Raw genomic sequence first — 14,640 nt, forward strand, 5'->3', positions numbered from 1 at the left:
AGTGCAGTTTTAGTCTCCTCAAAGGGCCTCATGTTATTTTATGTATTGTATGTGAAACATTATCACTGAAGTCACATTTCTGTCCTTTGTTTTAAAGTAGACTTTGAACTGTAAGAGAAACTGAGGAAATTCCCCGGGAGTCTGTGGTTTGGACTCGGCGCTTTTACTTCTGGGGCCAGGTTCCATCCATGATCAGGGAACAGAGGTCCTACAGGCTTTATGGTGCAGCCAAAAAAAAAAAAAAGCCCTAAGTGAAATTGTAGTAGCTCTGTATATCTAGAAAAGGTATATAGTGTCTGTTTAAATCATGGAAGTGTGCTAAATTTTATTTCATTGTCTTCTGTAGGACAAAAAAGAGCAATTAAAATTTAAAAATAGGCAGATATGGGACTTTGCTGGCAGTCCAGTGTTTAAGATGCCACACTTCCTCTCCAGGGGGCTCAGGTTCAATCTGATCGTCGGTGGGGGAACTGAGATATACTGACTCCTTTGTCCTTAAATGCCATTCACTCTGTCCCTGGATACTGTGTTCCCGTGCCCTGTTTGTTTTCTCTGTAACATTTATCACTAGCTGGTATTCCTCTGGTTTCTCCAGTCTTTTCTCATCATCATTACTTTAATTGCTCAAAAGTTTAGGATTGGAAAACACAAAGCGGGCAGAGTGACCCATTTTTCTGTTAATCGACATGCAGCAACAATTGAAAGAATGTTTTCGTTACTTAAAAGGTTATAATTATTCATTTCGATTTTGTTTGCATTTCATATGCAAATATAATAGCTGTATCACAAATCTTTTGTGAAATTATAAAATGTATTCTAATTCTACAGCATTTCTCATTCCCAGTTCAGTTGATAAGCCAAACAGATTTACCATTAACCTTAAGATGAACATAATTTATAGGTATATATAACTTGTGTGAGAGAAATGTTCTTATTTCGATCTTGATTCCTGTTAAAAACAAATTATTTTCTTTCTCTTGCCATTAGATGGTTATGGAACAAGGAGATTGGCTGATTGGAGGAGATCTTCAAGTCTTGGACCGAATTTATTGGAATGATGGTCTTGATCAGTATCGTTTTACTCCTACTGAGCTAAAGCAAAAGTTTAAAGATATGAATGCAGGTAAGACATGGATTGGATTATCTCACATGGGACTGTTTGGAGTCTCTGCTTGATGGGGAAGTGCTTAAGGATTTTTTCCAATACTTACTAAAAAGTAAGACAGATTGAGGACTAAAGATAAGTGGAGTTAGCAATGGAATATGTAAGGAAAGCTATTATAGTCAGTCTGAATCCACCTGTGTAGTTCACTCCCATTCTGTGTAAAACAATAGAAATAATGACATTCTGCAGAAAACAATAGAACAGCAATAACACGTTCACTCTTCATTCACCAAGTGCTGGTTGTTCATCTGTTGTATGTGCCTGAGTGCCAAGCGCTGAGTATTCACAAGTAAACAGGAGCTTATGGTCTATTAGAGACAGGCAGTCAAAAAACAACAGAAAAAGTCATTGAAGAGTAGGTTAATAATGAGTTCAGATTTCTGAATTAGGATGAAGTGGAGCAGTGGAAGTGGAGAGTCTGTAGAAACCCTTCTTTATAATACTGCCTTAGAAAGTATCCCAGGACAGGGATTCTTATATTAGACATCTGTGATTAGCAGGTCTTTTACACAAAGCTAGGTAAATAATGTGTTTATGCTGGTACACCTGCAGGTGCCACAGCGTTTGCTGTAGATTTTGGGAGGCTTTTTTAAGGTCTGAAGAATTTCGAGCCTCTTATAAATCATACTGCTTATGAATTCTCACTCTGGAAATGGTTAAACCCTAAGCATGGGTACTGCTTTTTCAAATAACTTCTGTGTAGAAATTGAGGAGATAGCTCTATTGTAGTTTGCTGATATTTGATACGACATGAAATGGATCAGGAACTGGAGATGTGATCTGGGCACACCCCTTCAGGGCTCCACGGGCCTCAGCAGCCTGCTCATTCATTCACATTTCCTGCTTAGACACCTCAGGGTATTTGATAGTGTAGGACCACATTTCTGCTTCTGAATTTTATTCCTCATCTCTGAGTTTGAAGCGCACTTGTGCAGGAATTTCTCTATGACACCTGCTGCTTGCTGATACAGCAGCTTGTTTTCTTCCTTTTTGCTGACAGGTTTGGGCACAGTCACAGGGGACTGTATGATGCCTGCTGTAAGTCCGGGTGGTGCCCCATTCTCTTTTGTCAGTAAGTGACTTAAAGGTCCATGTGTAAGTCTGGTTTGGCCTTTGAAGTGTAAGGAAGCGGGGCTTCTGGGAGAGGTTTTCCTCTCTGAAGAGAATCAGGCTTAGGACACCAAGTTATCTTTTTCCATCCTTCCTTTTCCCCTTGCTTTGGACGTGGTCATGCACGGGTTCAGTGTTTGGAGCCCGACAGCCATTCTGTAACTATGAGAATCCATGAGAGTCTTATACTGTTGAGTTTCTGATCAACCCTCGGGTCCTCTGTATCCACATTTTTTACTCAAAAGACCTAATGCATGTTTCAGTTATAGAAGATGCTTCTAGTTGAGTCTTATCTTGTTTGTGGCCAGAAGCATCTGATAATTTAACACGTATAGACCTCTTTTTTTCTGGTAAGCAGGAACATGTTTAACTGAGGACTTGCTGAGTATTTTTTTTTTCCAATATAATTTATATCAGGAGCTCATGTTAATAATAATCTTTTGGCACTGTTGAAGGGTCTTATCATGAAATTATCATTCATAATCGGAGACTTTATGTTACATCTGTTTTGCATTCTTCCTTGTGGGGCCAAACATTTAAAATCATTTAGAGAATTTGTTGCATAATGAATGATTGCAACTTTTGTTTAAAGTAGCTGGGAGCCAGTTATTAGCCTTAAATCAAGCAAAAAAGATGGTGGGGTGTTATTTTGTTTACTTTTCCATTTTAGACTAAAGCAAATAAACAACAGATTGAGGACCTTCCTTTATAGTTCTTACTCACTCTTTTCCGGAAGCCAGTAACAAGTCATCTATTTGTGTGTACAAATCATAAATCAAGGGAGAGAAAAGAGGAAATTCTTTTTTTTTAGGATTCTTTTCCTTAGGATTCCTTTTTAACCTCTTCCCCCTCCTTCCCTCATCATAGTAGAAGAACTCTGATTACCTCATGTGGGCTATTGTCCTGTGCACATTGATAGGATCAGTTTTGGTGTTTCTAACCCATTCTGTAGCTGGAAGGATTGGAAAATCACTAACACCCATGTGATTGCAAGGTGTCATGGTTCCAGGTGGCAGGTTCTTCGAACCGTGGATGATTGACCACTATCTTGGAAAGAATGAATTTCACTTAAGCCAATTAAGAGTCACGTTAGTGTTTATTGTACACAGTGGAGTCCTGCTGGGTTACGAAGGGAAACATTGGCATAATTCCTTTCGAGCTAGTGTGTGCTAGCACAGTGCTGAATAAATCTGAAAAAGCCTTGTAGAGTTTATTGAACCAGACCATATTTTAAATGAATTGATAGAAACAGTAGAAAGATATCTTAGGCAAAGTTGGGAATGATAGATACGTGAGGAAGCTGAGGCGGAAGCAGATGGTCTGCCTCTGAAGGCACTGCCGCAAGGCAGTGAGCAGGAGATGCTACGGTCTGAGGTTGGGTGACGGAGCCTCTATCAGCCGGGTCAGGGCACACTCAGATGAGGCTGTGAGCATTATCTGACAAAGTGAGTATTTAAAGACGGGTGGTCAAGGTTAAGGGAGCTGCCAAGGAATGACGAGGCATTTGGGGACTAGCAATTTGGGGTAGTATTACCATTCTTGACGTGGTTTCTTAAGTGGGGAAAGAGAAGGCCGGCGCTGCAGGGAGGGGTAGCGGGCAGGAGATAGTTGTTGGGGTGTGGGCACGGCAGTGGTCACCATGCTGGGGGCAGATGTTTTCTCCTCCATCCTCTGCTTGCCTGTTGGGGTCTGCCTTGGGGAGGTAGGACTGCAGTCCTCCCTCTGCCCCTGGACACACATGTGCACACACACACGTGTACACGCACACACACATGCACAGGAGACAAGGACTAGAGGGGAAGGTGAATGCAGAGCAGACAGTACAGGGTCTATTTGGCAAAAAGCTTTATATTCAACATTACTTTTCATGTTAATTTGAAAGCACTTTTAAGAAAGAAAACAACTTGCTGCCATGTTTGGGGTATGAGAGTCCCTGTTTGTGAAAAATTCTAGTCTATTCATATTTACTCAAGTGGCCTATCTCTGTCTTATGGATTTTTTTTTTATTCCCTTATGAGCAGTTCAAGTAAAAGAAAGACTGGTGATTTATGACAGGCCTGAGGGAGCAGGGGGATCAAACTCATTTTTTGTTTGTTTGTTTCCAACTATCTTAAAAAATCTCCCATGGAAATAAACAGAGTGCCCTCCCCTCTCCCCTCTCCCCTCTCCCCTGGCAGCCGTGGCACTGTTCTCAGGACTCTTGTTCAGCTATTACACTGATTTGAGGAAAATCAGAAATGCCTGTACTTACAGTTTTGGAGTAAAATGGCAGATAGTAGAGCTTGCCTAGGACTGGAAGAGAAGACTTATTAATTAGTGCTGTATGTAGGACAGTTTTCAGAGAAGTTGAAAGGAAGGAAGCAGGAAGATGTTGTAATTCTGGGTTTAGCGGTTGGGCTGCAGTCCAGGACTCTGCCTGTGGGCTGGGCAGCGAAGCGCAGTTCTGAGAAATCTGGGGGAAGGAGTTTGGAGCACTCCCCTGCTGACCAGTCCATTCGTGGCTCACAGCAGCTCTGCTGGGAACCTGCTGCCGTCCCTGGGCCCTTTGCTGAGGAACTGCAGCGCAGGGGCCCGGCCCAGGTGTTTTCAGTATGCCGCATTGTGTTCCAGGGCCGTGATGCTCCGTCAGGCAGCCTGTGCCCTGCCTGTGTCCAGGCGGTCGGGGTCCACCCTCCTTCCGCCACCAGGAAACACTCCTGGAGCCATTCCTTCCCCATTGCATGTCAGTGCAGTCTCAGAAGAAGCTTCCCTGCTGTCTTCTTCCCCTTCCACCTGCTGCAGGGAAGGGATCAGACTGTACTTAACATGATGTGTTGGCTCCTGGCTGGTATCGAATGCAGAGGAGAAGGAGAGAAGCTGTACTGTGGGGTTCTTCCTTACTTAGGCATGAAATATAGATGTCTGGGGAGCTGGGCCTGCTTTTGGCTTAAGATATGCGGGTAATAGTGAAGGTGGAGAAATTGAGGGGGTGGGAGCGGTAATGAGCAATATCTATTGAAATGTTTTTAGTAGTAAGTCTCTGTAACTGATGAGTTGGAAGGTCAGGACTTAGAGATGCAGCTAACAGAAGCCATCTGTATGCACATGGTAATTGAATCCAGGCAGAGGGGTAAGTTTCCTGAATGAGTCTGTAAAGAAAGAATGTCATAGGACCCAGCAGTGAACCTTATGGTTCTGAGAGGACTACAAGATGTCAGAAACAGGTGATTAGACTAAAATGGGCCAAGCAGAGTATAAAATGTCATATACATTTGATCACATCTGTGTAAAAATGTATGCATAAGGAGAAAAACTAGGAGACTCTGCAAAAAACCAAAATCAATTATATTAAGATCATGCATTTGGGTTGGTTTTTTTCTCTCCAAATTTTCTTCAGTATTTCATTTGTATGTATGTGTTAGTCATTTGTGTCTGACTGTTTGCGACCCCTTGGACTATAGCCTGCCAGGCTCCTCTGTTCATGAAATTCTCCAGGCAAGAATACTGGAGTGGCTACCCATTCCCTTTTCCAGGGGATCTTTCTGACCCAGGGATTGAACCCAGGTCTCCCATGTTGCGAGGGTAGCACCTGTCTTCACCGATGCCACGTGGTTACGGTGTATGACCCCACTCACAGGGTGTGGGTTGGGATCAGCCACAGGAGCCTGCCTGTATGCTGGGGAAGGAACACATTGGGTGAGCAGAGACAATGGAGGCCTGGAGGATGGTTTACTTTATATGGAAAATGTGGGGCACATGTTTCTCTGCAGCAGCCTTCTGGTTTTGCCGTCTCTCCATTCCACCCCCTAACTGTCACCCACATCAACCCTGCATAGTCTACTAGGCCAGTTCTCTCTGAAATATGGCTGATAAATGCACAACCTCTGTTTGGAATGCAGTATCCTTCCTAACCTGTGTTTCAGAATTCTGTGTGATACCACGTGCTAGGCTTCATATCCATCTTTGACAAAATGGATAATTCTGTGTCCTCAGACACGTCTGCCTTCCTGCTTCCACACTTTTGATCTCACCAGGTGGCTTGGCTGCAGTGTTTTCACTTCCATCACCCAAATTTCATTTGTCTTTGAGAGGTCAGTAAATTACAGCCTGCAGGCCAGATCTGGCTTACTGCTTGTTCTTGTAAATAAAGTTTTATTGGGAAATACCCACACTCACGCGTTTGTGCATCGTTCCGTGACTATTGTTGCACTACTCGTGCAGAGTTGAGTGGTTGCAGCAGAAACCCCATAGCCTGAAAAGCGTAAAATATTCACTCCAGCTCTTGAAGGAAAAAGTTTGCTTTTGTGCACAGCATTAGCAACTTCACAGTGTACTTTCTATAAGCCAAAATAATAGAATTCCTGGTCCTTTCCCAGAAGTGAAGGCAGAGGGCTAAAAAGAGATGGAAATCATAATATTCTTGCCTAGAGAGTACCACGAACAGAGGAACATGGCAGGCTACCGTCCATGCAGTCACAGAGAATTGGACATGACTCAGCAACTAACACAGGCACACACACACATCCCAGGAATGAGGACAGAGGGCTAGAAAGAAATGGAAATCATAAATGTTAATATTAAGCTTCAGTCATTTTGTAGGTAATGTCCCATTTTCAAACACAGTTGAAACTCGGATCTTTGGTAAAGCATTCAGTCTTAAACTAAGCCATAAGGAGTTATAAGTGAAAAGGTAAATATTTTATACCAGTTATGGTGTGACAATAGGGAATTCACTGTCCTTTAGGAAATGGGGATGAGAATGTGAAAAATTATTGAGAGTTGCTGTAAGTATCAGTGGGCCAAGGTCCATAGTAGCCCATTATTCTTTGTCCATCCTTGATGGAAAATGGATGGAGGAAAATTTAATAGTGATGCATGTTGGGTTATGTTAGTTGGGACAACACCTTGGGAATGTAAGCGTCCAGTCGATCAGTTACTCCTGTTACATTGTTCATCCATGTAAGTTCTTTAGTGGAGAAACCAGATGGTAGGGATGAAAATGCAGTCTGCAGCTACAGACAGTTAAAACCATTTGGGTAATTCATTGATAAATAGTTATAAGGGATTGAAAAGACTGGAAGTTTAGGAAAAACCTGGTAATACGGGGAAGAAAAAAATGGGCAGACCAAATGATCACTGCATTTCTGAATGGACCTGGTAACAAGGAAATAATTCTACCTGGAAGAAATTTTGGCAGTAAAATCCTTTATATGCTGCTAATGTAAACTTTTAAGACGTCATTCATCTTAACTTTATCTGTTAAATGTCCATGTGGAGCTAGATTAATTCTTTTTGGAAAGGAAGCCTAGGTAGGTGAATTATTAGAACCTGTGAAATATGTGTATTTGAGACAGAATTTATTTTTTATGTTTCCTTTTGCACATCCTGTCATATACATAATCTTGCAAAATGGCGATCTTACAGAATGAGATTTGCCGTGACTGAAGTCTAGGGATGTAGTCATCGCACACCTGAGATGTATTACGCAGGGGGCCTGCTCACAGTTAGGCACCTGTTCCTCATTAAGGACAGCGAAGGCTGCATGTCCCAGCGCAGGGCTAATGCACCCTCATCTTTAAACACTCACTGGGGTGTTCGTCTGGAGTAGACCTGGAGCCACCAGTAGAACAGTGGGTTCAATTTTCCTGCCAGGAACTTTTAGATATGATGCTTTTCTGTTTGTTTTTTTTTAAAGAATGAATTGTCTTAAGGAACTTAGATTTATTAAGTGACTGCAGTGTGCATCTCACCATGCTGGGTACTTTATATTATCTTCATAACAGTAACTTTAGTATCGCCCCACCAGGAAGATGTCACAAGTGAAATTAAGACCTTAAAGACCACAGTCTATGGTTAAAAACTGCTAGACTTGTGATTTGAAACTGTAAATATCCTGTTCTAAAACAATGCTTCTTCCGTGTGTATCTTTACTTTTAAAAATGTTTAGAGAAAGCTTCAAATATATGCTACTTATATTTGTAAGTAGATACATTAGGCTTCCTTGGTAAGAATCTGAAGTAACACTTTGAAGTAACACTTTAAAGTAACACTTTACTTTTGTAATAGTAAGAATGAGTCCCCATTTACCTCCAACCCAAATTCAATTGTACCAACTCTTGACTAATCTTGTTTCCCTTGTGCTGCTGCTTACCCCACTGCATTCCTGCATGTTATTCTGAAGCACATCTCAGACCTCATGTCATTTCCATCTAAATATTTCAGAAAGTATTTCTTAAAAGTTAGGACTTTAAAAATAGAGCCATGATATCACGGTTGCACCTAAATAATAATAGCTTATTAATACTATCAAATAGGCTTCCCCGATGGCTCAGCAGTAAAGAATCTGCCTGCAATGCTGAATGGAGAAGGCAATGGCACCCCACTCCAGTACTTTTGCCTAGAAAATCCCGTGGACGGAGGAGCCTGGTAGGCTGCGGTCCATGGGGTCGCTAGAGTCGAACACGACTAAGTGACTTCACTTTCACTTTTCACTTTCATGCATTGGAGAAGGAAATGGCAACCCACTCCAGTGTTCTTGCCTGGAGAATCCCAGGGACGGCGGGGCCTGGTGGACTGCCATCTATGGGATCACACAGAGTCAGACACGACTGAAGCGACTTAGCAGCAGCAGCAATGCTGAAGGTGCAGGAGACTCGGGTTTGATCCCTGGGTCAATTAGATCTCCTGTAGGAGGGCATGGCAACCCGCTCCAGTTTTCTTGCCTGGAAAATCCCATGGACAGAGGAGCCTGGTGGGCTACAGCCTGTGGGGTCACACAGAGTTGGACACGACTGAGTGACTGAGCACACACACAATACTATCAAATATCTAGTCAATGTTTGTATTTCTGATAATTTCATAGTAGTTAACATTTCTTGTTTTTATAGTTTGAATTAGGATCTAAGTAAAATTCACACATTGTAATCAGTTCATATGTTTCCCATCATAATTTTTTACTTTGTTTTTTAACGTTTTGTTTTGAAATAATTTTTAAAATCTACAGAAAAATTATAATAGTACCATGAGCTCCTATATGTTTTACCCAGATCCCATAATTGACATTATGTTTATTGGCCTTTTCATTCTCACTTTCTTTGAAAGTTTCAGACACAATGTCTCATTACCCCTTAGTTATTTCTGCATGTATTTACTGAAAATAAGGACAGTCTCCTGCCTAACCTCAGTGTGCTCATCAAACACAGAAAAATACACTGATATAAGACAGTCCAATCTGGGTCCTGCACTCACATCACGCCATTGTTCCAGTTGGTTCTTTATCACAGAAACAACAATGATAACTGAAGTCTTCTCTTTGCCACCTTTCACTGTGCTTCCGGACGTCAGCCGTGTCTTCAGTTGGCCTCATTCAGACCAGTCACTTAGTCTTTCTTGTGTCGCTCACAAACTTGGCATTTCTGAAGAATGCCCGTTATTTACTTTCTTGATGGTCTCTGAGCTTTGGTTTATCTGCTGTTTCCTCGTGATTGGGTGCTAGTTACACATTTTGTCAGGAATCCCACAGGAAGCAAGGCCGAATCATTGGCACATCATTTTTTGTGGCTCACAATTTTGATTTGTCCTCTTCCAGATGAGTTTAACTTTTTTAAAAGTTAACTTTTAGCATTAAAGGTCATGTTTACCAGGTTTTTCCTGCTGTAACGTTAACAAGTTATTTTGTACATACTAACAAGTATTTTGGGGGAGAGATTTTGAGACTCGATAAATATCCCGTTGTTATCAAATTTTTATCTGTTAGTTTTAGCATGCTGCAAACATGGTGATTTTTCTAATTCTGTCGTTCTGATTACGTTTGTTAGTTGACCTTCTATACTGTAAGTTAGAGCTTCCACTTCTTCAATGTTTTTTTTCATTTATTTTATTCTTTCTGGATTCATAGACTCCTCTTTTACTCAGTGGTTTTCAAACCATTAATTATTATTTACTTTGATGTTTAGCTTGTCCTAGGTTGGCTTCTGGGGCTGTGTCCCTTGACATGTCCTGGTTGCTGTACCCTTTGACATGTCCTCATCCTTCTCTGAGCACTTCCTTTCTTTATGGTACAAAAAACATTCCATCTCATGTTGTACTTTCCATGCCTGCCCTAGAATTGGCCATTTCTGCCAAGGAAGCCTGGTTTATTTAAATAGGGGGTAGTACTTAGGTTGCAAAATTTGGGCTTTAGTTTTGCTCTTTGCCACTGGGTAGTCACTGCTTGTAGGACCTTTCAGTGGACAGAACCAAAAAATAAGCATGCGTACTCACACAAGTTTATATCTATTCCTGAATACATCGATCCATACAGCTGAAAACCATGAGGCAGGTTATCCTGTTATTTTCAACCCTAATCCAATACCACATGGTCTTTTCTAGCCTTTCTTCTTTTTGGTATTTTTGCCTTTCCTCTCCTACAGTCAGAATCCCGGCTCCCATCATCTTCCATGGATTTACTTACTTGCCGTTCTTCCATGTGTGGTGCCGTCTCCCAGTCAGACGAGCTGTCTCTTCAGCCCTGGCCCCACTGACCCCACTCAGGCAGGCGTCGCCTTGGCCCGGGTGCCGCAGGCTTGTGCTGGCTCCTAGAGTGCTCCTAGTCTCTTTCCTCCCCGTGGTCCAAGCCTGAGCTACTTGCCCCCAACCTCCTCATCAGTGCAGTAACACATCAGCTCAGGAGTAGGATTCCTTAATGCCTAGTAAGTGTCTGTTGTTCTTCAAGGCTGTTTACAAAGAATGGGTAAAGGGAAGGGAAGAGAGGGGAGAGAACTAAACTTACTGATGAGATCGAGGCCAGAATCAGAATGCAGGTTAAATGGAACAGTGGAAGTGTGTGTGTTCAGGAGATAGTCTTTGTTGTTTTTTGGAAAGACTGGAGTATGGTAATTAGGAAGTAAGATTCACTCTTGGTCTTGGGCAAGGGGAGTTCTATATAATAAGGGATGTTTTGAAATCTTTTGATATCTATAATTTGAAGTGTTTTTAGAAGGACAGAAAAACTGTGATATTACCCCTCCTCCTGTTTCCTTAAAGCAGGATAATTTTAGATAAGTAAGTAAATAAAGTCGTTCAGTTGTGTCTGACTCTTTGTGATCCCATGGACAGTAGCCTACCAGGCCCCTCTGTCCATGGGATTCTCCAGGGAAGAGTACTAGAGTGGGTTGCCATTTCCTTCTCCAGGGGATCTTCCTGACCCAGGGATCGAACCCCGGTCTCCAGCATTGCAGGCAGATACTTTACCATCTGAGCCAGCAGGGAAGCCCATTAATTGTAGATACTCACATATTTGTATCAAGATTTCTTTTTTGTACCTTATGTCCTGCTAGCTATTTCTTTGGTATAAACCAGCTTTGTTCATTTATAAAAGGTAACTGGAGAACTTCATAGCACAGTGATGATGCTCTCAGTCTTGGGACGTCACACGATGTGTCGCCAAAAACCTCCTGGTCAACTAGGTGCCATAGTTTTCTTTCTGTGCCTTTTGTTGCTGTGATAGAAGAGGGTTAGAACTGAGAATAGACTGGGGATATTAAACAATTCAGCCTAAAATTATTAGGGGAGGGGAAGATGTTCCTCTCTGAGTCTAGATTAGATTTTAGAGCTCCTCTTCCTGGGTTGTTACTCTGTTCTGTAAAATTACTCTATGACCCCAAGAGCCATGCCTTCTGAGAAAGGTCTCCTGACAGCAAGAGCCCCATGTAGGAGTGAAGCCAGGGTTGTAAGCAGAAGCTACATAGTCAACCACTTTAATTTATTCAGCACATTTCAACATTTGAGTAATAGCAATGGTCTTTGAAAGGGATATTGTTGTTGCATGGCTCAGATGATAAAGAATCCACCTGCATTGTGGGAGACCTGGGTTCGGTCCCTGGGTTGGGAAGATCCCCTGGAGGAGGGCATAGCAACCCACTCTAGTATTCTGGCTTGGAGAATCCCATGGACAGAGGAGCCTGGCGGGCTACAGTTCGTGGGGTCGCAAACAGTCAGACATGACTGAGCGATTTAGCACATAAACAGTAATCCAAAATCTAGACCTGGCACCACAAAACAACTGGATAGCATTACAGTCAATTAGAGTAATCAGTATAAATGAACTTATTTAGATAGTAAGTAAATTTTCTAACCCCTGCATTTCTCTGTCTTTCTTTAATAAAGGACTGTCTTAGATCTGATGACGGGATTGACCTGATGGGTTATTAAGGCATAGATTGAGAATTTTTATGCTTTGTAGGCCATTGAACTGAGAGATGTGTTCGGGCCAGTCAGTCTGATTTTCATCCTCAGGTTGCCCATGAATGCAGAAAATAATTGTTATAAGTCCATTACTATTATGTGACACATGCTCAGGCTTGTAAGATGTGTAAAGTAATAGTCACTGTATCAGGCTGCCTTGAAGTAAGTGGTCAGCACAGTACATGCTTTCCCCCAGTTTCTGATTCTGAGCATACAGGTTTGCTTAATCCTGAGCATCAAGCTTCACGAAGAATTGCTTATCTTTTGGAAGGTAGCATTGGAAATGTGCTGTTCTTAACTCTGAAATTCTCTTTCAGATGCTGTCTTTGCCTTTCAACTCCGCAACCCGGTACACAATGGCCACGCTCTATTGATGCAGGACACCCACAGGCAGCTTCTGGAGAGGGGCTACCGGCGCCCTGTCCTTCTGCTTCACCCCCTTGGGGGCTGGACGAAGGATGATGACGTCCCTCTGATGTGGCGGATGAAGCAGCATGCTGCAGTGCTGGAGGAAGGAGTCCTGAATCCTGAGACCACAGTGGTGGCCATCTTCCCGTCTCCCATGATGTATGCTGGACCAACTGAGGTAGATAGCTTTTAAGATTTGCTCTGCAGCAGTGTTGAAGCCACTGTGACTAACACAGCAGGTAGCCACAACAAGCTTATCTTTGGATATTTCTTCCGATCATAGATCTGTTCCGAGCATGAGGCTGGAGTGCTCACCTGCTCTGTTGGGGATGCACTCTAGAGGTGGCCCTCAGGAGGCAGTCTTGTTAGGAATGGGAAGGCGGGAAGGGGTTCTCTTGCTCTTACGGTGGTTTGTGGTCCCAGTCGTGAAGGAGGGAAAGTTCCTTGCAGACAGAGAGCTGGGCAACCTTGAGCCTGTATGACACAGGCTCTTGTCTGGCTCTTGTTACACAGATCTGTCAGCATGCATCTTGTCCCTTTAACAAAGTTCTAAGTCACTCTTCCCAGGGGACAGAATCGGCCTGATTTTTGCTTCTGGTATTTGAGTGGGAAGAAAAGGATGGTATCTTTAAAGAAAACATTCTTCATCTGTTCTCTATTGAAGGACTAATAGAGTCAGGAAATAAAATTGCTTCTTGATTTTGGGTGGAGTAGAGTTCTAGAGTTCTACTTAGCAGTCAAAAGGAACGTTTTGAGATCTTTTTATAACCATACATAAGGAAGAAGACTTAGGTTTTTGCTTCAAGGTAGAGTTGGCTTTCAAAAAATATTTGTTTGAATAAGTGGATAAATCAGTGAATGTCCTGAAAAACAGTGTGTGAAAAATTCCTAGCCAGCTTCGTATTGAGAGTTTAAGATAAAGAATGAAATGCACATTATTATTGCATTCTTTCTCGTTTTCACTTTGAAGGGAGATGAATTTACTTACTAGGTATGTTTGGGAGGCAAACCCTTTTAGAAGGATAAAAACAATTTAGTTGTAGATACTCTATGATAGCTTCCTTAAAAAAATTTTTTTTTTAAGGAAATAAAACATGTTTGGCTGTTCCTTGGGATCAAGCCTGAAAATTTTTATTGGAGCTTAGTTGTGGGGTTGTATATTTTTTATCTAAGAAATACTGACAGAAAATTACAGTAACAGCAGGCTAAAAGTTTAGAGGGTATTTGATTCTTCTCTTGGATCAGCCTGAATAATACATTAGAAGACATGAGGTAGAATTCCTCATAATCTTCCCTCTTTGTTGGTATAAAATATTCATAAGAATTGGGTGCTGAAAGCCGTTGTAGTTTCCCAGAGATCACCGTGTCTTTAGTTCTTACATCTTATTTTTTCTCTACTTGTTAATATTTATTTATGATTTTTGCATCCATATTTTTTAAGATATTATTTATTTTTAGAGTTTATTTTCAATTGGAGGATAATTGCCTTACAATACTTGTTGGTTTCTGCCATCTGTCAACATGTATCAGTCACAGGTACATGCACCTCCCCTCTCTCCTGAGTTACTTTGGAAATAAAGTAACAATTTTGTTCCAGTAGTTTCCCAACCTCTTTTTTGGTTCTGTCTTCATCACCATCATTTTAAGGGAATCATTTGGAATGAAGTTCTCCAGAATTACCACATGAATAGTTTTCAATGTGGGAGTGACGGAAATGAATTTAGGGGTCAGGGCTGTTTATCAATAACTTTATT

The 14,640-nt window shown here is 41.8% G+C and overlaps 1 protein-coding gene across 2 annotated transcripts in view; it reads left to right on the forward strand.

Annotated features, from left to right (window-relative positions):
• Window positions 1-14,640, forward strand: part of PAPSS1 (3'-phosphoadenosine 5'-phosphosulfate synthase 1) — a 115,095-nt gene that overhangs the window by 62,614 nt on the left and 37,841 nt on the right. For both annotated transcript variants that reach the window (XM_006061881.4, XM_006061882.4), the window contains exons 9-10: window positions 988-1,123; window positions 12,796-13,064. In XM_006061881.4, coding sequence (XP_006061943.1) covers window positions 988-1,123; window positions 12,796-13,064 — 405 coding nt within the window. The remainder of the gene's footprint in view (window positions 1-987; window positions 1,124-12,795; window positions 13,065-14,640) is intronic.

This window comes from Bubalus bubalis, chromosome 7 (assembly GCF_019923935.1).
Source record: "Bubalus bubalis isolate 160015118507 breed Murrah chromosome 7, NDDB_SH_1, whole genome shotgun sequence".
In the NCBI taxonomy this organism is placed as follows: domain Eukaryota; kingdom Metazoa; phylum Chordata; class Mammalia; order Artiodactyla; family Bovidae; genus Bubalus; species Bubalus bubalis.